At 38.6% G+C, this 22,635-nt stretch overlaps 1 protein-coding gene across 2 annotated transcripts in view; it reads right to left on the bottom strand.

Annotated features, from left to right (window-relative positions):
* Positions 1-1,799: 1,799 nt before the first annotated feature.
* CA13 (carbonic anhydrase 13) overlaps positions 1,800-22,635 on the bottom strand; it is a 49,624-nt gene continuing 28,788 nt past the window's right edge. For both annotated transcript variants that reach the window (XM_043601298.1, XM_043601299.1), the window contains exons 4-7: positions 16,776-16,871; positions 15,408-15,470; positions 14,755-14,910; positions 1,800-4,015 (exon numbers count right to left, since the gene is read on the bottom strand). In XM_043601298.1, the coding sequence (XP_043457233.1) occupies positions 3,896-4,015; positions 14,755-14,910; positions 15,408-15,470; positions 16,776-16,871 (435 nt within the window). In that variant the 3' untranslated portion in view covers positions 1,800-3,895. The remainder of the gene's footprint in view (positions 4,016-14,754; positions 14,911-15,407; positions 15,471-16,775; positions 16,872-22,635) is intronic.

Below are 22,635 nucleotides of genomic sequence, written 5' to 3'. Positions count from 1 at the left end.
TCAGGCTCTGTGCTGACAGCTCAGAGCCTGGAGCCTGCTTCAGATTCTGTGTCTCCCTCTCTCTCTGCCCCTCCCCTGCTCATGTTCTGTCTCCCTCTCTCTCTCAAAAATAAATATGAAATTGGGAATGCAAACTGGTGCAGCCACTCTGTAAAACAGTATGGAAGCTCCTCAAAAAACTAAAAATAGAACTACCCTATGACCCAGCAGTTGCACTACTAGGCATTTATCTACGGGATACAGGTGTGCTATTTCGAAGGGACACATGCACCCCTGGGTTTATAGCAGCACTATCAACAATAGCCAAAGTATGGAAAGAGACCAAATGTCCAACGATGGATGAATGGATGAAGAAAATGAGGTACACACATACAATGGAGTATTACTTGGCAATCAAAAAGAATGAAATCTTGCCATTTGCAACTACATGGATGGAACTGGAGGGTATTATGCTAAGTGAAATTAATCAGAGAAAGACAAAAATCCTATGACTTCACTCATATGAGGGCTTTAAGAGACAAAACAGATGCACATAAGGGAAGGGAAAGAAAAATAATATAAAAACAGGGAGGGGGACAAAAGAGAAGAGACTCATAAATATGGAAAACAAACTGAGGGTTACTGGAGGGGTTGTGGGAGGGGGGGATGGGCTAAATGGGTAAGGGGCACTAAGGAATCTACTCCTAAAATCATTGTTGCACTATATGCTAACTAATTTGGATGTAAATTTTAAAAAATAAAAAATAAAACAAGTTAATAAAAATAAATAAATACACATTAAAAAAATTTAAAAAAATTTGTGAATGAGAATAAATAGATAAGGTATTAGTGATAATATAATAGTAATAATGATAAGTGACTGAATAAATTAGGAATTGCTAAGTCCTTAATAAATCAACTAATATTTATGTGGTCTCAAAACACATCCTCACACAAATATGTTAATTACAAAGGGTAAACAACTTTGCAGTGGAGAAACCTAGCAGACACTGTCTTAAGTGATGAAAGTGAATATTCTCCATAAGAGAAAAAAAATCACAATTGGTTGCCTGATAGGATGAAACGAGAAGAGCACAGCATGCAACACTGCTTTTCTGATACTCCTGCCAACCATGCATAACCTGTATCTAATCGTAGGAAACCTTGAACAAACCCAAGTTGGGGGACGTTCTATAAAATAACTGGCTTATAATCGTCAAAAGTGTCAAGGTCATAAAACCAAGAAAAGACTGGAGGATCGTTTCCAACTGAAGGAAACTGGACAACTAAATGAACAAGTTTTTCTCAAATAGATTGGGGGTAATAATAAAGCAATATTAATTTCATGGTCGTTTTAGCCATGTTGCAACCATGTAGGACAATGTCCTCACTTGTAGAAAATATAAATTAAAATCTGTAGCAAGATGGAGAAGCAGGTTGGCAGCTTACTCTCAAATAATTCAGAAAACAATGTACTGTGTTTGCATTTTTTTCTGTGAGTTTGAGATTATCTTCTAAATAAGAAATGTAGGGGCACCTGGGTGGCGCAGTCGGTTAAGCGTCCGACTTCAGCCAGGTCACGATCTCGCGGTCCGTGAGTTCGAGCCCCGCGTCAGGCTCTGGGCTGATGGCTCAGAGCCTGGAGCCTGTTTCCGATTCTGTGTCTCCCTCTCTCTCTGCCCCTTCCCCGTTCATGCTCTGTCTCTCTCTGTCCCAAAAATAAATAAAAACGTTGAAAAAAAAATTAAAAAAAAAAAAAAAGAAATGTAAAAATCGAATCTCATTCTGTGTCTTGCATATACAAGTCCCTAATACAGTTCAAAGTTTGTCTCATTTTCCTTATTGTGGTTGGATTCAACTTAAATTAAAATGCAAAGTGCTTAATAAACATAAATCCAATACACGTATGGGAAACAAAAGAGATCTATATTAGTATTTACAACTCTTTAATCTTGTTAAGAGATCAACAACTTCAACACACACTTAGACCTTTTCCCCCTAAGAGATAAATAAATTCACAATCTTCAAGATAATCAGTGCTGTGTAGACTTTTTTAGTCTACTAAAGTCCAATTTGTAACATAGAACCGATGCAATACTGTAGCAGAAACCATAAATTACAAAGTAATAACTCTCATGCAAAGTAGTTACACTCCCCATGATATACCCCTTCAAACAGAACATTACTTTTTCTGAGGAAACAGACTTCTTTCTCTGACTAGGATACTTTACAACATGTCCTTCCAAACTAAAGAAACACTTTACCATTCAACACTGGTATTTTTAAAGCCATTAAAACATCTGGTGACACAGGTAGATTTAATAATCATGCCTTTAAAAGGAAACCATTTTTAAGAGATAACTTACATTTTACTTGTTACATTAACTTATAATGTATTTAATCCCAAGCGGCAAGATAATTACCAAAGATATCAAATAAAACGTTTTAAAACATTCAGTTCGTTAAATATTTACTAGATGGCAAGCTCCTGTGAAGCGTAAGCTAGATGGGGGAAAACAAAAATGACCAATATCCACATTAGTCTTCAGGAGATTACCTTCTGCAACCAAGTACAGCATTATTACACAACTTACTGATTCTCAGTGATCCTATCAAGAAGACTACTGCAGAATAATTTGAATTATTAAAATCTACATCTGGAGGAGAAGCGGTGTGTGACACAAATTAATAAAATCAAGGAAACTCAGCTAAACTTCTCTCGAGGACAGAAGTGTACCATGTGTTCAAGTCTTAATGTGATTAATGCTTAGTGTCGCTCCATTTGTACCAGAGAGAGTAAAAGGACTTCCACCATCCTCCTTCACCAAAAACAAACAAAAATATATGAGAGACAATAGATTAAAATGAATATCAGAAGCCAATTTAAAAAATTACTTATGAGATTGAGGGACATGTATCAAAGGGGAGATTGAGGGACATTGCCAAGGAAATGGGTTGCAGGGTTTGTAGACTCATTGTACATTCATACGAGGCCCGGGTAAATGTTTTTCACCAGTTGACATACTAACCTTCACGGGACTGTTTGCTGCTCTGTTGCCAAAACATAGGAGGAAAGCAGGCGACCCATCCATCATACCCTTGGGGCGCTCCACCTGTGTGGTACCCTACAATCTGTTAGTCTCAAACCATGTCTATACATTGGGCAAGCACTGTATCTAATCAATTATTAACCAGTTTATCATTAACATTACTGCATGACTGTGATATAGGGCAAAACTCATTAAAGTTTAAACAGTCATTTATATCCAGAGGAATTCCTTGCCAAAATGGTATCGGTTCATTTTGAGCTGTGAAATAGACAGAGTAAGGAGTTATATCCCCACCCCCACCCCTACCCCCCCGAGTACTCATATTGTTCATTCTATTAAAGGTACCATGCGATGAGAATCGACAACATAATCAAAACAAAAATTCACTTTAAAAGGAAGTATTATCGACTTTTTATGAATTGGAATGATAACAAGACAGCAAGCTGACTCATTTGTGTAGAAAAAGATATCACAATCTTATCATTCTGGAAAAGAATTTAAATTTTTCACCAAACATCACTGAGAGAGATGACTGATTCAATCTCTAGGGCAAGGGGAAAATCTTAATACATTCTGAGATTTGTGATGCCTGCCATGTTTTCACACAGGTTGAAGTAGATGCACTTCATGGGCTTTAACACACATCAAACAATGTTTCCTGTTTGGATACCCATGAGGGAAAATCTGAGACAGATGAGTTAAGTTATTAGTTTGATTAAAGAGATCTGATCTTTGTGGTACTGAAGCTGACAGCAGCCATATGGTACCTGTAAACCAGAATCCTGGGAAAGAACTGTTACTGGAGATTTTTGTGTTTTGTTTTTTTCTCCACCGACTTGTTTGGGGTGGTCGACTGGTGACAACCTTTAATGGAAAGAGGCTCTCACTTTTCGGCCCTTCAAAGGCTGTGGCGGACGGTGATTGCTCAACAGAAAAGCTGCTGCTTCGCCCTCCGCGGTACAAAGGAGAGTGCGGAATGTGGCCAGCTGTTGAAAACAAGAGAAGAGTTCGTTTCAGCATAGAAAGTCACACCTGCAGGGACACCTAGGTGGCTTGGTCAGTTAAGTGTCTGACTCTGGATTTCGGCTCAGGTCATGATCTCACAGTTGTAAGATAGAGCCCCATGTCAGGCCAGCTTGGAATTCTCTCTCCCCTCTCTCTCTGCCTCCCGTCTGCTGGTGTTCTCTCTCTCTCTCTCTCTCTCTCTCTCTCTCTCTCTCTCTCTCTCAAAATTAATAATAAATAAACATTAAAAAAAGTCATATATAACCTTTCCCTTACCAGGAACTAAAATACTGCAGTAAAAGTGTTCTAAATTATGAGTCATATATATAATAAAACAATACTTCTACTAAGTTCTCACCACTATACAAATACCTATGGGTTCAAAAACTTAAGTACATAAGCATTCTTTATCTGGAGATGAAAGTAATATGAGGAAACAACATCTAGAATGTGGTTCAAAGAGTCCATATCTAGGAATCAGAGAATGTCACCTACCAAGTCACAGAAGGACAGTGGAAAGGTCACTGCACTGGCTTTCAAGGCTAGGTCCCAGTTCTGGGCCTGGTACAGACCAGTTGTGTGACCTTGAGCTCTAGCCTTCAGTTACTTCATCTATAAAGTAATGCATTGGATTATATTCCTTCAATAGCTGTCTTCCAACTCTTGGAATTACAATGGACGCTTATCAGTATTCCGGCACAACATGGCCTCAATTCGCACAGGAACCTTGTGGTCCTCATCCTATGGAATTTTGATCTTTTAAGTACTGTTTTCCTGAAACAATTATTTTGTCCTCACCATACTTGAGCCTTGGAAACAACAACCGTGGTAAACATCTAGTACCCTTCAACCTCTGATAATGTTTAAATACAATTTAACTGGGATAGGCATATTTCTCATCAAAAGAGCTTAATTTTTCTTATTACAAAAAATGTTTACTTATCTTACAAACTTCATACAATATACAAGCATCAAAAGGAAAACAGAAGTTACTAGTAATCACAAGACATGATCACAGTTAACATTATGGACTATATCCTTCCAGATGTTTTTCTTTATATAAACACATGAGCACACATGCATGTACACACAACGTGTTTTATTACAAAAATAGGCTCAACTACCATGCTCTTTTTAAACTTTATTTTTTAAATTAATATATATCTTAGATATCTTGCCTGTCAATAAACATAAATCTATGTCACTATTTTTTTAAGTTTATTTAATTATTTTGAGAGACATAGAGACAGTGTGAGTAGGGGTGGGGCAGAGAGAGAGGGAGAGAGAGAAAATCCCAAGCAGGCTCTGTACTGTCAGCACAGAGCCTGATGTGGGGCTTGAACTCATGAGACAATGAGATCATGACCTGAGCAGAAACCAAGAGTCAGACACTTAACCAACTGAGCCACCCAGGCACCCCTATGTCACTACTTTTAATTGCTGAAAAGTTTTCTATTATAAGCAGGATTTATAAATTATTCACCAATTCCTTGGTGATTTAATATTTTTTATCAAGATTTAGCACTGGTCTACAGTAGTAAAATGAAGACTGCTAACTGAATAATTCTACTGTCACAAAAATGTTCATCTAAAATACATTGTCAATTAACACAAGTAAGTTTTGGGTGTTTGTTTTGCTGCTCTGCTTCAGCAAAGACTAATTATTACATTATTGAGAATGAAAGCCTCCATTGTCTAAGCCGAGTTAGTCACCTAATCGCAGAGTCAAGTAGATTCAGACTAGGATACATCTATTAAGTTTCTGTCATCATCATTTAACTGAAGCCTAAAAGGATGTGGGCCTACATGGCAGAGAAGTAGTGGGATCCGTACTTCCCGCATCTCTAACTGAAGCCTAAAATATTTCTTGCACAGCCCTGGCCGGGATGGGAGGCAGAGGTGACAGAGGTGCTCCACAATAAGCAGGCAACAGTTTGTAACCACAGTCCACGGAGATAAGTTCATGCATCATATACAAGCAGCCAGGTCTCTCCACAAATGATACTTTGAGGTGTCTTTTATTATTTATTTTTGTAAGATTTTATTTTTTAAGTAATCTCTACAACCAACGTGGGGCTCAAACCCACCACCCTGAGATCACGAGTCACATGCTCCACTGACCAAGCCAGCCAGGCGCCCCAAGGTGTATTTTAAGAGGTATAGATATGGGCAAGACAAATATTTACAACTTAACTGTTACTCATATTTCATTAGACCAAATTATAGCTAAAGCCAGATGAGACTTGAATAATTGTCTGGTGAAGTCAAGCAGCAGAGGAAAATAAAATCTAAACTCTGGAGCCATAGGGAAGACACCCAGGCTTTTCCCCAGACCATGCGGATCAGGTTTGTCCGGAGTGACCTCTCCAGGTGTCTGTGCAGGAATCTGGAATCTGGAATCAGGGCACCCACTCGCTGGCCTTGGCCAACATGACTTGCCTCCCCAGTGAAACTGCTGATTCCTCTGAAAACCTGGGCTTTATTTATCTCGCCCATCCTCCTTATAACTCCTCTGCAAGTTGATCATGGCTCCCTACCTCTGCAACACCTTGACCTCATGGTGTAAAACTGGAATTTACTCTAGATCTTTCTCTGAACCTATCCTGATGTCTCACCAAACCCCTGACCTTTTTGGCTCTGCATCTCCCTCCCAATCGCTTTGCCCAGCTAGGTAGACCTACATCTGCCAGTGTCTGCTCAGATTTGCTTTTCTTGGCTCTGCACAAGAAAATGCACATCCTTGGCTGGCCCCTACCAGTCTCCTTGCCTTCCGGACCCCAGGCTTCTTGCAGACAGAGAATCGGCCACTCTGTCACTAAGGCTCATAGCATCTGCAGGGGTCCTGGCAGCAGTCTCCACAGATCAGCCTGATGTCTGAGGTGGGTATGACCTGTTTTGCTATTTTTCTTGGCTCTAATACTCAAATTTTAATGTCCTTATATAGCAAGCCCAGCAAGCAGAAATACTCTCTTCTAATGTTTTGTAAATAACTTTGCTTATGTCACTCCAGTGCTCAAATGTCTAATGGCACTCCACTGCCTGCCAAAGCTGGATAATAATGAAAATAAAATCTCTTACAGAATATGGTAGGCCAGGTAATGTGCTAAGTGCTTTACATACATATCTCATTTAATCAATGATATACTATTATCCCCACTTTAAAGATGAGGAACTTGAGGGACAGCTAGGAAGTTTCAATAAATAAGCCGTCTGGCAGATAAGTCATATACTAACTAACCACTACTGCATCTCTTTTCCCCCCCTATTTTCCCCTAATGTCTTTTCATTAAGTTTTTATTATGCAAACTTTCCGACATACACAAAAGTAGAAAGGGCAGCATAATAAACCACCACAAACCCATCACCCAGCTTCAACAACCATTAACACAGCCAATTTCATTTCACCCATATTCTCATTCATTCTCTTTCCACCTCCCATCCTGCCCAAACTGGATAAGATTGAAGCAGATTCTGAACATCATATCGTTTCAGGTGTAAATATTTCAAAATATAATTCTAAAATGTGTAATATTTCTACCTCTAATAAGACCCCCAAAACAAACTTATTAGCCTGGCTTCTGAATCACCGGGTTCTAACTAACTAGATTATCTCCAATTATGACCACACACAGGTTCTGCTCTAAGCCAGTTTTATGAAGGGTGGCTCCAGAGCATCTGAATGAAAAGACTTTGGGGTGATTTGTAACACTTCAGGTTGCTGAACTCTACCCCAGACCTTCTGAATCAGAAATTCTGATAAGGCCCAAGGGTCAACGTTTTGGTAAGCTTCCCCAGGTAACTGTTGTATACTCTAAAGCTTGAGAAGTTCAGGTACAAAGTTGCCCACATATCTTCTGTACTTCCTTTACTTGCCTTATTTATGGTGTTCCATCTTGAAATTGCTCCCTTTCCTTTACTACTTCGAACCAGTCACCACATTTTCCCTAGACCAGATGTCAGCTCTTTCATGAAGTCTTTTCCTGATTTTTCCAATAAAATAGTCTCTCCTTTTTTAAACATCCTAACACTTTATATCTCTTACGTACCAAGCACAGACATTGTGATATCCTTTCTTATGCATTTATTTTATCTTGTCTATCAGATTACAAACTACTTGAGGATAAGGGACATTTTTAACACTTCTTTGTAATTTTGTGTATTATGCCCTATAAGAATTAGCAATTATTAAACGATTCTAAAATTGGCTTGTACTGTCTCCTATAATTTAGAACTTTAATTTCAAAGCTAACTATACACAGTTTTATATCAAGTCAAAATCAATGTTCAAGCAAATGGATTCTTTCCCCATTTCACATTTAGCCTAAAGATGCAGAAGCTAAGAAAACTATTCCTAGATCATTATCATTAATTACAAAATATAACATTTTACTATTTAAAAAGGATGTTAGAACTTTGCTTCCAGATATGCTGGACTGCAGACAACCTCCCTGTGGAAAACAATGCTAAAACCCAGATGTAATACAAAAAGCAACTAGTCATAGGTACTGGAGAGTGAACAGAAGCAGAGGGACTCAGGTGGGGAGTTTATGCTCACTTGAAGGAGAGATGGGAGCTCTATAAGTGAGTTCCAATTTCCAGTTTTTCACCTGGAGCTGAGAAGAGTCTGCAAGGTGCACACAGTGCAATGGAGCACACTGGTGTTACAAGGATAGAGGCAGAGAGGGTCATCAACTCTACACCCAAGAACCACACATGGCTGTACTGAGACCAGAGCTGCTGCATGAGAACGAAAACCTGAAGTTCAAGCCCTACCCAAAAAATTACCTGCTAGCACAGAGGAAAAAGTGCTCATCAGAGAAAGTAACTGAATCCAGAATGTCCACAACTTAATGTTCATCACGTCTAGAATACAATAAAAAATTACTTAACATGTCAAGAGGCAAGAAAATGGAACACCTTCTCCAAAAAAGCAACTCCATTGCTTATGGAGTGACATAAGCAAAGTTATTTACAACATCAACAGGGTCACACCCAAGATGAACCAAATTAGGAATTTACAAGAATTTTTTTTAACTTTTAAGTTTTTTGTTAATGTTTATTTATTTTTGAGAGAGAGAGAGAGAGTGTGTGAGCAGGCGAGGGGCAGAGAAAGAGGGAGACACAGAATCTGAAGCAGGCTTTGAGCTGTCAGCACAGAGCCCAATGTGGGGATCGAACTCACAAACCACGAGATCATGAGCTGAGCTAAAGTTGGACGCTTAACCAACTTGAGCCACCCAGGGGCCCCTGAATTTACAAGGATTTTTAAATGAGTATTTTAACTACCTGAGGGTCATATGTTAAACAAAGCATCATTTTAATGCTTGAGAAATCTTAGCAGAGTAGTGGTAAGTCTCAGAAGAAAAATAGATATAATAAAAGAGAACCAAATAAAATTTTAGAACTAAAATATAGAATTGCTAAAACAAAAAAATTAACTAGATAGACTTAATAGTCAAATTGACATGACAGAGGAAAGAGCAAATGAACTTGAATATAAATAAGTAGAAATTATCCCTGGTGAAGAACAGAGATTAAAAAATTATTTTAAAAAAATAGAACCTTGGGAATGTGTTAGATGATATTAAAAGGTTAAAGTATGCATAATTGAAATATCAGAAGGAAAGGAATGAGAAAATGGGGTGCAGGATACATAAAAGTTCAACTCATAAGTCATCAAAAACTTAAATGTAAAAGCTACAACTATTAAAGTATGAAAAAAATATTTAGAGGCATATAGTTAGATTTAAGAAATCTTAAACAGGTCATCAAAAGCACAGATTATAAGGAATAAGTTGATAAAAATGAATTACATCAAGATTAAGAACTTTTGCTCTTCAAAAGACATAGTTTTAAAAATGGGGCGGCAAGCAACAAACTGGGAGAAAACTTTGCAGAACATGTATTTTAAAAAGGGCTTTATCCTGATTGTATAAAGAACTTTTGCAATTCAATAATGAAAAGACAAAACGCAATTCAAAAAGGAAAAGATGATTTGAACAGGTATTTCACCAAAAAAAGATATACGTAGTCAATAAACATATGAAAAATGCTCAACATTACTAGTCATCAGATGAATGCAAATTAGAAATCACATATAACCGGGGCGCCTGGGTGGCACAGTCGGTTAAGCGTCCGACTTCAGCCAGGTCACGATCTCGCGGTCCGTGAGTTCGAGCCCCGCGTCAGGCTCTGGGCTGATGGCTCAGAGCCTGGAGCCTGTTTCCGATTCTGTGTCTCCCTCTCTCTCTACCCCTCCCCCGTTCATGCTCTGTCTCTCTCTGTCCCAAAAATAAATAAACGTTGAAAAAAAAAATTAAAAAAAAAAAAAAAGAAATCACATATAACCTCTAGAATGGCTAAAGTTAAAAAGACTGACAACACTAACTGCTGACAAGGATGTGGAAGAGCTAGAAATCTCATATATTGTTGGTGAGAATGGAAGATGGAACAGCCACATTAAAAAACAAGATGGCAGGTGTGCCTGGGTGGCTCAGCTAGTTAGGTGTCTGATTCGGCTCAGGTCATGATCTCATAGTCTGTGAGTTCAAGCCCCACATAGGGCTCTGTGCTGACAGCTTAGAGCCTGGAGCCTGCTTCAAATTCTGTCTGTCTGTCTCTCTGTCTCTCTCTCTCTGTCTCTCTTTCTCTCTCTCTCAAAAATAAAATAAAAACATTAAAAAAAATTTTTTTAAACAATATGGCAGTACCTTAGAGAATTAAACATGAATTTACCACATGATCTAGTAAATCTAGTTGTTAGGTATTGCCACAAAATGTGAAAACGTGTCCACAAAAAATATATGACAATTATTCCTAACACCCAAATATGGATAGCTATTATTCATAATAGCCCCAAACTGGAAGCAACCCAAATGTCCATCAATTGGTAAATAGATTTTAAAATAATGTGGTATATACTCTTATGTGGATCCTGAGAAACTTAACAGAAACCCATGGGGGAGGGGAAGAAAAAAAAGAGGTTAGAGTGGGAGAGAGCCAAAGCATAAGAGACTCTTAAAAACTGAGAACAAACTGAGGGTTGATGGGGGGTGGGAGGGAGGGGAGGGTAGGTGATGGGCATTGAAGAGGGCATCTTTTGGGATGAGCACTGGGTGTTGTATGGAAACTAATTTGACAATAAATATCATATAATAAAAAAAATAAACTGATAAAAAAATAAAATAATGTGGTATATCCATATCATAGAATATTACTAGTAAGAGTCAGTGAATCTTAAAAACATTATGCTAAGTAGAAATGCAAAAATCTATGTACTGTCTTATTCCATTTAAATAAAATTCTAGAAAAGGCAGAATCCTAGGAACAGCATCTCAAAGACTGCCCAGAGCCATGATTGAGGAAGGAGCTAGAGCGCAAGAGAATTTTCGGGCCAAGTGATCTGTTTCATATCTTGATCTAGTGGTTGCTGCACAGTAATATACAATAACAAAATCAACTGCACACTAAAATTCATGAATTTTATTGTATGCAAAGATCGTAACAAATAAGAGAGATTTTTTTAAAAAAATAGAGCAAAGAATTAAAACCAAGTATTCTGCACACTGAATTCAGCAGATGAGTAAGCCAATTTAGATAATTTAGGATAACCCTAAGAAACTTGGCAGAAAAGTTAGCTTAGTCTTCCAAAGAGAATGATGGATCTGTTATCAAAACTATCTGAAAACAGCATATCTGTTTACTGGCCTGGCAGTTAAATCAAGCATTTCAATAAGTGACTCTGGGGACAGAAATGGGCTTGAATCAAATAAAAGAAAATGAAAACTGTCTGATTTGCCTTTTTGGTCAAACAGTGACTTGGCAAGAAATAGCAGTAGAAAGACCTAGAAAAAAAAATTGGCACTAACTCACTAAAAAAAGAATTTAATCTTCATGGCTAGTGACATTATATGGTAGAATTGAAAAATAAATAAAACAATGTGCCTCAGGGACTTCAAAAATAAACAGCTGCTGAAGTTGAGATTAAAAATTATCGTTTGGAAAGTAACTCTCAAGTGGTATACACAAAAGACATATTCATTTTACTTTATAGGAAACAGATAACTGAATAATCATCTTGACACTCTCAGGCTTTAGATTTTTTTTAAATAACCTTTTATTTTAGAACAGTTCTGAATTTACAGAATTATTAAAAAGATTGTATGAGTAGTTCTCATATACCTCATACTGAATTTCCCCCATTATTAATATTTTACATTACATGGTACATTTTTCACAATTGGTGAACCGATATTAATATGTTACCATTAACTGCGGTCCATCCTTTATTAAGATTTCCTTTTTCTGTTCCAGGATCTCACCAGGAAACAGCATTACACTTGGTAGTCATATTTCCTTCAGCATTCTTGATGACAATTTCTCAGATTTACCTTGCTTTTGATAACCTTGACAGTTTTGAGGAGCACTGACCTGCTGTTTTGTAGAATGTCCCTCATTTGGGCTTTGTCTGATGTTTTTCTCATGGTTAGACTGGGATTGGACTTTTAAAATATCTTTTGCTTCATTCTTTAACTCTTAAAATCACCATAATGTCATATTATAAAAATGTAGATTATTACCCAGATAATCATGTCCATCTGATTAGAAAATGTCTGAAAGTACTCCTACTATAGATTTAAGTGAATGTAAGTAGATCACAGTGAATTATCATTCATACTAAAGCTCTAAAATATAGCTATTATTTTATATATTCTACCATATAAATACCCCATTAATACTTAATATTAATTAATTGAGACCTAAATAAGATACAGCAGTGTATCCACAGCTAGTCACAATTCCTAACTTTACAGTGAGTCATTTTTTTTTAATGTTTGTTTATTTATTTTGAGAGAGAGAGAGCACAAGCACCAGAGCAGGGGAGGAACAGACAGAGAGATAGAGAATCTCAACAAGGCTCCACATTCAGTGTGGAACCCAGGGCAGGACTCGATCTCATGTGAGATCATGACCTGAGCAGAAATCAAGAATCAGACACTCAACCAACTGAAGCACCCAAGTGCCCCTACAGCGAGTCATTTTGTTTAGGTTAGTCTTATGCATTTTAAGGAACTAAATTATATATTTTAACATATTCTCTTCCAAATGGCAGGTGGATTTTAAAAAGTTATTTTCCAAGTGGCTTTAAGAAATAAAAATATCCTTAAAACATGAGGAAGAGGGGCGCCTGGGTGGCGCAGTCGGTTAAGCGTCCGACTTCAGCCAGGTCACGATCTCGCGGTCCGTGAGTTCGAGCCCCGCGTCAGGCTCTGGGCTGATGGCTCAGAGCCTGGAGCCTGTTTCCGATTCTGTGTCTCCCTCTCTCTCTGCCCCTCCCCCGTTCATGCTCTGTCTCTCTCTGTCCCAAAAATAAATAAATGTTGAAAAAAAATAAAAAAAAAACCATGAGGAAGAACATGAGCTCCTATTATTACTACCTTTCTATTATAATTTATCAATTCCTACTGTTAACTTGTTCAAATTTAACAGAGGAATGCAAAAGTAAACAGTTTAACACATGAAGGAAAGAAAAATGTACTCCATTACTAAGGCCACTGAATCAGTGACAGGTCTTTTTTCTTATGACACAATGCACCTTATTCATGATTGGAAAAAGTCGCAGGAATTTCCATGTCAGTCAAACTCTGGACTTCAATCCCAACTTTCACAAAACGTTTTAATTAGTATGTTCCAGAGTATTATTTGGCTTTAATCCTAAAGACAAGGCCAACAGAAGTTGGATCTGTTCAACATGCCAAGGAGAAATGTTATCTGACATGACCTTGGAAAAGGTGAACCAGCTCTAGTCTTTGATTGGGGGAAAAAAATAAACAGCTAGGAAGGTGGGCTAGCCCAAAATAGAAGTGCTTTATCAGCTGCAAAAATTATTAGACTATGTTCTTATTCAGATTTTGCAGCAAGTAATTCAAGTAGGAAAACAAAAAGAAAATAAAACCCACTAAGCACAGCATCCCAGAAGATATAGCATCCACCTGTCAGATTGGTTAGTCACACAGATTGTAGACCTGAGCAGAGTTTCTAGACCCAAAGACATCTTGAGCCTGCAGACTGCTTGGCTTATCGTGGGGGCTCAATATGTTTTTCAGAAAAACAAGTGAGGAAATGTCTTCACTAAAACACCACGGGTGCAAATGCTCAAATAGCGCCTTAGCAAATCCTCTAAGTCCCTCAAGCAGCCCCACAAAAGTTCTGTCAACAAAAGCCTAAAGACCCATTGTTGTTGTCACTGCTTACTTTCTGAATGTCAAATTTGTAGGAGGAGCAGGTCTAGGGACTGAGGTCAAAAAGGAGAAAGTCCCCTTGATGAGCACTGGGTGTTGTATGGAAACCAATTTGACAATAAGTTTCATATTAAAAAAAAAAAGAGTAGCCTCTCTCCTGATTTGCTCATTTATATCCCAGCCTGTTTATATCTCAGACCAAAAAAGAAAACAATTATAGCCTTTAAAGCCACTTCACTTTCCTCAGTGTCTGTATGCACATGGCATTTCTAACAACTGGGAGAGAAATCATCTAATCATAGAAGGTCAAATAAGAAAGGGACACAAGTTTTACCTGGTCCAACCACCTATCTGATTAATGAAGGGAAAACATAGGCTTCATAATGCAGCAGAAATTAAGGGCAGGGTTTTTATTTTTTAAAAAAGTTTCAGTCCCGTTTCCTCTAGTAAATCAGAATCAACCTTGAGCAGTGACATACCTGTTGAGAGCTGATATTTATAGGTTGTTTTAAAACAATCCATGTGACACTCTCAAGAAGAGGTGGGACCGTAAGGGAACCAGGGTATGTCCAGTAGTCCCAGGACGGAGGAAGCAGAGATAATGGGTCAAAATTCGTGAATCGAGTTTGTTTACCCTAGTGGAGAAAAAAGAATTCCTACAAATTACAATGGGATAGCTTTACACAGACCTCAAAAAAACACACATCCCATGAAATACGATTTTACTGGAATTCTTTAACTCATGGAATTATTTAGTATCTGCCTTTGTATCTTTAAAAAAAGTATCTGCCTTAATCTAAAAATTTTACATGAAGCAGCACATTACCTAAATTTATTTAAGAAGCACAAGATTTGTTTGAAATGTGCTGCAACTAAATGCTTATTGTGCAAAACTCCAATATGAGAAACTAAGTATGCATAGATTTACTAGTAATGGTTTTAGATAATTTAAGACCCCTTCATAATTTTCAAAACACACTTGGCAACAGGTTAATTCTGCTCTATTGGTCAAGTGTGTTCCAAACCTGCTTCAAAGCAGATAACATATCCAATGTCCAAAGTCTAAGTTATTAAAAGAAGGTAAGAGAATTCAGGAGAGAACAAGTCATTAGCACATAGTATTTTATTGTACCTTTTCTTTAATGGAATCCAAAATGTCAGTAATCTTTTGCAGTTGAGAATTGTGTTCACCAATCTGAAAGCATGAAATTTCAAAAGAAATGGTTACTGTTAACAGAACAGGTCTGATTCACTCCATGCCAGTCACTTTTTTTTTAACCCTTTTTTTGAAAAACCTTTGCCAACCCAGAACAAACAGTAATTGTTCTATAATGAATCTGTCTTTTACCTGCTGGCTTTAGCATGCCAGAGAATGTGAATAACAAGATAATGTTACAGGGCTCCTTGGCTGAATTATAAGTTTGATTCTAAAATGAGTAGTAACAGCTACATATTCTTTAGCTTTATGAAGGTTTAATGTACAGGTTAACTTAAGAGAAAACTTGCTTAGGAAACTCTACCATAATACTTGCACAATTCAACCAGATGTGACCTTCAGACCCTACATCTAAACAGACTCTTGTGACATCAAAGTATTAAAAGAAAACATCTCCCATTCTCAACCTAAAATGATTTGAGGTCCTAACCAAAACGATATATTGTCATGAGTAGGAACCATCAGAAAAATAGATGTAACTCTTTTCATTGTTAGGGATGTCCTGAATCGACCTGAAGTTTTTAAGTCCTTCAGGATGAAAGTATAATCTCTTGCTTCACTTGGACTCCATTGCCACCAGCAGACTTGGTGGCCAAAGGGAGGGAGCCGCTGCCATTCATGCCTCCCTCCCTTCTGCCCTGGGCTTCCCCCAGTCCCAGCCCCAACGAGTTACATCACACACAGAGTCGGCGGCAAAGCAGAAGTGCACGCCCTGCAAGAATGCGGTGCAGTGGGAGCCCAACCCACCCACGGATATTGTAACAATGATACTTGCCTAATCCCATGTGAATATTAGACAAAGGAAACTACAACAAAATTTTTAAAAAACTGGTCAGTGTGTTTGAGACAACAAACCATTGTGGTAAAACTAGTGCTTCAAGAATCAGGAACTTGAACTTGACTGTCTGTTATCTCTAAAGACTGTGCAATCAGGAAGAGCCTACAATAAAACCTACAATAAGAGCCTACAATAAAGATCTTCTTCTCAGAATGTTAGTGTTATTCCTGCTACTATTATTGTTGTTGCTGCTGCTGCTGTTTCTACCCACATAAAAATGATCAATGGACAATAAGAGGAAACAGAAGACAAATCTCCTAAGGTAGTTGTGGGCTATTAGATGAATCATAAATTAATACATAAATTTTTAATATTAATTGCAAAAGGAAAACATTAAGGTTAGAATGAGTTTACTATTAAAAGTGGTAGACTATCTTCTCCATGACTGAAACCCTTTATCCAACATGACTGATCAATTATTTAAAATGAAATCAGTGTATTCTCACCTGTAAAAATACTCCCAAAACAGCTAGTCCATCTGGCTCATGAGCTGCCTCAACAAAGCTGGGATATTTGTCTGAATTCCAATGAACAACATGGAGCTGAAAGGGAGGTATGCAAAATAATTCAAATGTTTTATTGTAAAACGTCCTTAAAAACATAAATGAAAATAGAATATTTATATAGATGTTCTGGTGCTGTGCACTCATGTATATAACGTATTCTTCACAAGAATCTTGGACAGCATCTTATTTGTTTTCATCCAAAAACCAGAGACAAAAACCATGGCCACTTAGTCTGTGGTGCACTATCACAAGTTCTACATCATTATTTAGAATGCTCTGGACTATCCTGCCAAGGAACAATCTCCAGCCATTGCTCCTGAGTGACTTAAGGCTCCCCCACAGCCTTCCAAGGGTGGGATTGCAACAGAGCCATCTTAGGTCAGGTCCCAGCTGGTGGCAGAGTCCACTAAATGAGCTTAGGCTCACAGGATGGCAGAGAAGTCCACTGAGGTCTGCAGTGACTGAGTCCTGCTGCTAAGGACAGTGCCAATTGTTCCTGAAACTGCCCAGTCAGCTGTTCATCACTGTACTCTAAGACTTTTTATGGCTTGAAAGTGCAAACTCTCCTTAACACAACTATTTTAAGCAATATTCACACATTTATTACCATCTATAAATATGTTCAGATCCTTTGCTGACAGCAACTTTTAATGGGGACAAAGAGGCTTTGTCTAGGAACAGGAACTAGGAACCAGAGGTGTCTGAGGATGAAAATGAGAGGCAGGTGGTGCTACTGAGGTGGGGGAAAGGAAAGATGGGGAGAGGGAAGGAGTTGGAAGACTTGGAACTCTAGAAAATAGGTTACACCTACTTCACAACTCGGACCTCATGCAAAATCCAAAGGTGTTCTAAATGTTCTGCCATTGTACACAGTGCAGTATCCCTATCACACAAACAACTGTGGAAGACTGTAGAATAACAATATGGCAGAAAACCACTCTGGGAAGATCTTCATTCCTGATTAAGGGGAAGAACAATCTAAACTAAGATAGATGCTAAAGGGCAATGTGCCACACTCACATGATTCAGCCAAGATCACGAGTAGACCATGTGGTCCAAGAACCCCTATATGAGGGACTGACTTCAGATAAAATCTCCTTTAAATAAATCCTTTTGGCAACTCAGGAAGGAAACACATATAAAGGGTTTCATGCACAAATAACCTTTCTAGCTAACTCTTACAGAGAGGATTTAGTATGTTCAAAGACATATTTTAATCCCATGCTTTAACTATAACTTCACATCTTATAGGCAACTAATATGGGGGATTTCTGAATAAATAAGAATTATCATAAATAGTGAGCCACAAAACTATAAAATAGTATATCATCCACAAATAATCAAGAACGATTGTGGGATATCCATATAGAACATACAAAAGTGGGTCCCACCCTGTGACCCAGCAATTGCACAAAGGATAAAAAAATATATAGATTCAAAGGGGGTACATGCACCCCAATGTTTAAAGCAGCATTATCAACAATAGCCAAACTATGGAGAGACCCCAAATGTCCATCGACTGATGAATAGATAAAGAAGATGTGGTACACATATACAATGGAATATTACTCAGCCATCAAAAAAGAATGAGATCTTGCCATTTGCAAGGACATGGATGGAGCCAAAATGTATTACACTAAACAGGATAAGTCAAACAGAAAAAGAAAAATACCATATGATTTCACTCATATGTGGAGTCTAAGAAACAAAACAGATGAACATATGGAAAGGTGGGGGTCAGGGAATAGAAGAGAGAGAAACAAACCACAAGAGACTCTTAAAGACAGAAGAAACTGAGGGTTCATAGAGGGAGGTGGGTGGGGGATGGGCTAGATGGGTGATGGGCATTAAGGAGGACACTTGTGATGAGCACTGCGTGTTGTATGTAAGTGATGAATCACTGAATATTACTCCTGCAACCGGTATTGCACTGTATGTTAACTAAATAAAATTTAAATGAAAAAAAAAAGTGGAGGGGCGCCTGGGTGGCTCAGTAAGTTAAGCATCCGACTTCAGCTCAGGTCATGATCTCACGGTTCATGAGTTTGAGCCCCACATTGGGCTCCCTGCTGTCAGCGCAGAGCCTGCTTTGAATCCTCTGTCTGCCCCGCCCTTGCCCTCTCCCTCTCTCTCTCTCTCTCTCTCTCTCTCTCTCTCAAAATAAATAAACATTAAAAAAAAAAAGTGGATTCCGGTGTTGCCATGTTCCAAGTTGGTGTGAGATAGCTGGAGGAGGAACAAAACCGGAAAACACTAAATGATGAAACAAAATTCATTTGGTTCACATGAGATAGATGACATTCCACTGGAAGGGAGGGGCTGAAAAGAACATTAAGGTTGTTTAAAATGGCTCTGTGCCAATCCATCAGCTCACTTAGTAAGAGATGACACCAAAGAGATAGAAAGATGTAAAATGACGTCTTTAGGTTCACAACCACAATTGACTAAAAAATGAACATGTAACTAAAGAGAAATGAATCTATATATCCTGCTGCTGGTTAAAAAACAGCAAATGTGTAGAATATTCTGGGAAACTAGAGCAACAAAACTCTTTTTAAACAAGTCTTTCTCCCACACACCTTGCCTAACTGGCAGCAATACCTTCAGAGAAACTGTTATCACTTGTATTAGCATTTGTATTTGAATTAAAACTCAAACAAATAGCAAACTCACATTTCCTGACTAACAACAACAGCCACCGTGATTGAAGTCATAGCCATGACAAAAATGGAAATGAGATTCTTCCCTGTTGCAAAATAATTCCTAAATAATAGTATTATTCAACTTTAGCATTTTTAACTGCATACTACTGATATGTCAATTACGGTTAGCATGCCCAAGATTGCCATTAATGTTAAAATCATAGTTTTACTATCAACTACATATTTAATATGCTTACTATATAATCTGCACAAACTGGAATCAGATGAAGTTCTAAATATGGAGTGGATTAGGGGCGCTTGGGTGGCTCAGTCGGTTGAGCGTCCGACTCCGGCTCAGGTCATGATCTCACAGTCCATGGGTTCAAGCCCCGCGTCAGGCTCTGTGTTGACAGCTCAGAGTCCAGAGCCTGCTTCAGATTCTGTGTCTCCCTCTCTCTCTGCCCATCCCCCCACTCATGCTCTGTCTCTCTCTGTATCAAAAATAAATAAACATTTAAAAAATTTTAAATATGGAGTGGATTATTAGTCTACTTTGTATAGATGCCTAACCCTTGGGATATGGTTTTTCATGATTTAGATCACTTTAATCTCTCTGTAACAGTTACAAATCATCAGAGTAGACCTCAAGTTAAGTTTTTATATGGTACATTTTAAATGGTTTTCCTTTCCTTTCTTTTCTTCTTTTTATTTTGTAAGAGGGTACAACTCAATGACAGTCATGAAATTAGGTACAAATGTAGCTGGAAAAACTAATTAACACTTTAGACTCCTATCTACAGCTCAGCACAAAGGGACTCTTTTGAACCTGAAACTATAAGTAAGTGACTCCCAAATGCCTCCAGCGCCAGCCTGGACCTCTTCCCTAAAGTCCACACTTGCACCCAACAGCCCTCTTGAATGTGAGCCAAGGATATCTATCTAATAGACACCTCAAACTTAACATGTGTAAAACAGAAAGTTAACTTCTCTCTGCAATCTGCTTCTCCCTGGACTTGCCCATCTTAGTAAATGGCAGAACCATCCTGTTTGTTCAAGCCAAACTCTTAGGAGTGTTTCTAGACCCCTCTTTTTTTCTCCCTTCAATCTTGTCATCCTTTTCATTGCCAAGTCCCACTGACTTCACTTCGCAAACACATCGTGGACTCATCTAGCTCTCTTCATCTCCACCACACCCATACCCCAAACCATCATTGCTCATTTGTACTACATCCATAAGCTTCAAATTTGTCTCCCTGTTTCAACCTTAGCCCAACCTCTTCTCCACATAGCAGCTGGTTCTATTTTATAAAATATAAAGTAGAACATGACATTCCCCTGCTCAAGACCTTCCATCATCTTTGTCTCAATACATTAAGGATAAATCCCATGGGGCGCCTGGGTGGCGCAGTCAGTTAAGCGTCCGACTTCAGCCAGGTCACGATCTCGCGGTCCGTGAGTTCGAGCCCCGCGTCAGGCTCTGGGCTGATGGCTCAGAGCCTGGAGCCTGTTTCCGATTCTGTGTCTCCCTCTCTCTCTGCCCCTCCCCCATTCATGCTCTGTCTCTCTCTGTCCCCCCCAAAAATAAATAAACGTTGAAAAAAAATTTTTTTAAAAAAAGGATAAATCCCAAATTTCTTACCATGCCCCACAAAGCCTGACAAGGCATGGTCCTTGCCTGCTTCTCCAGGACATGGCCTATAACTTCTCCCTCGTTAATTCCAATCCCAGAAGCCAAAGGCTTTTGCTTCTTAAACATGCCAACCTTACTCCTGCCTGGGGTCATCTGTCTTTGCTGTGCCCACTTGCTGAGAAGCTCTTTAGATTTTCTCATAGTGACTCTTAGACATTCAGTTTCAATTCACATAAATCACAAAGAAACATTTCCTAACTATTCAGTAACACTACCAGCTCCCATGGTATGTTCCTATCAAAGAACTTATCACATACCATTTATTAATGTTTATCATCTACCTCTAACATCCCCCCAACTCTGAGGTCTGACCCAGACTTCCTCATTCTCCATCAGCATTCCTGTCTCAAACCAGAAAACATGACCCCCTCCTCCTCTCCCCTTCAAACCAAATTAACCAACAAATCCCACTGAAGGGGGATACTTCCAGTCTATACTTCTAGCCAGCACTCCAATTAACTATACTATCATCGATTTACCTGGAACTCCCCCAAAAAATCTTCTCACTGACTCCTCTTATCCATCCCTGCTTCAACCCAATTTATTTTCAAATGGTACCTAGAATGTTTTTTTAAATGCAAATATGATCACTTTCCAGTTCAAAGCTAGTCAGTGGCTTCCCACTGCACAGAGAATGAAGTTCACAATCCTTACCATGACTTACCTTACTAAGTGCAGGCCCTCCAGCCCTTCCAACCCTACCTGGGGCAGCTCTCCTCCTTGTTCATGCACCAATCCAACTAGCTACTTTGTTCTTCAAATATGGGATGCACTTCCCACCCCAAGTCCTCATACATGATCCCGTGCAGGACCACTGCTGTCTCTCTCCTTTGCCCGGCTCACTGCTGCTCATCCTTTGGTTGGGGCTGAAGGGCTGTTTGCAGGGAAGTGTTCCCTGTTCTATCCCTACTTCCTTCCAGCATTCCCTTCAGGATGAGCACATGTCAGCTAGGCAAACATGGGGGGCATAGTAGGGTCACAATGAATTCTTAAAGAGTGAATGAATTCATGAACAAATGAACAAAATAAGAAATAGTCTTAAACATATATTAAAGAATATATGAAATTCCAGTCAAAGCTTTATCTCCTTCAAGAAGGAAAGTCTACAAAGATGTTTCTTTCTCTGCAAGTCAGGACTCCGAGCTTCTGGAAAATTTCAGGATATGGGTGCCCTTTTCAAGAAACAACTTGCCAGCTCAGATAAGATCTCTCTGAGAGTATGCATTCAAGTTTATGAAACTAGAAAGTAAAACCATAAAGCAATGTGACTAATTTTTCTTAGTTGTTTAGGAATATTACAAAGCAGTAATCCAAAACCAGCTCAATCCCCACAAAGCCTTTAAGATTTAGAACAAAATGTGAGATTTAGAACACAAAATGTGAGAAAGCAACATGAAAACTGTTCAGCAGATGATATAAACTGAGGCACCACACAGATTCAGAAGTCCCACTTCCTACATTCTTGGCT

This window comes from Prionailurus bengalensis, chromosome F2 (genome assembly GCF_016509475.1).
Source record: "Prionailurus bengalensis isolate Pbe53 chromosome F2, Fcat_Pben_1.1_paternal_pri, whole genome shotgun sequence".
NCBI classification, from domain to species: domain Eukaryota; kingdom Metazoa; phylum Chordata; class Mammalia; order Carnivora; family Felidae; genus Prionailurus; species Prionailurus bengalensis.
This window is presented reverse-complemented; position numbering and strand designations above follow the sequence as displayed.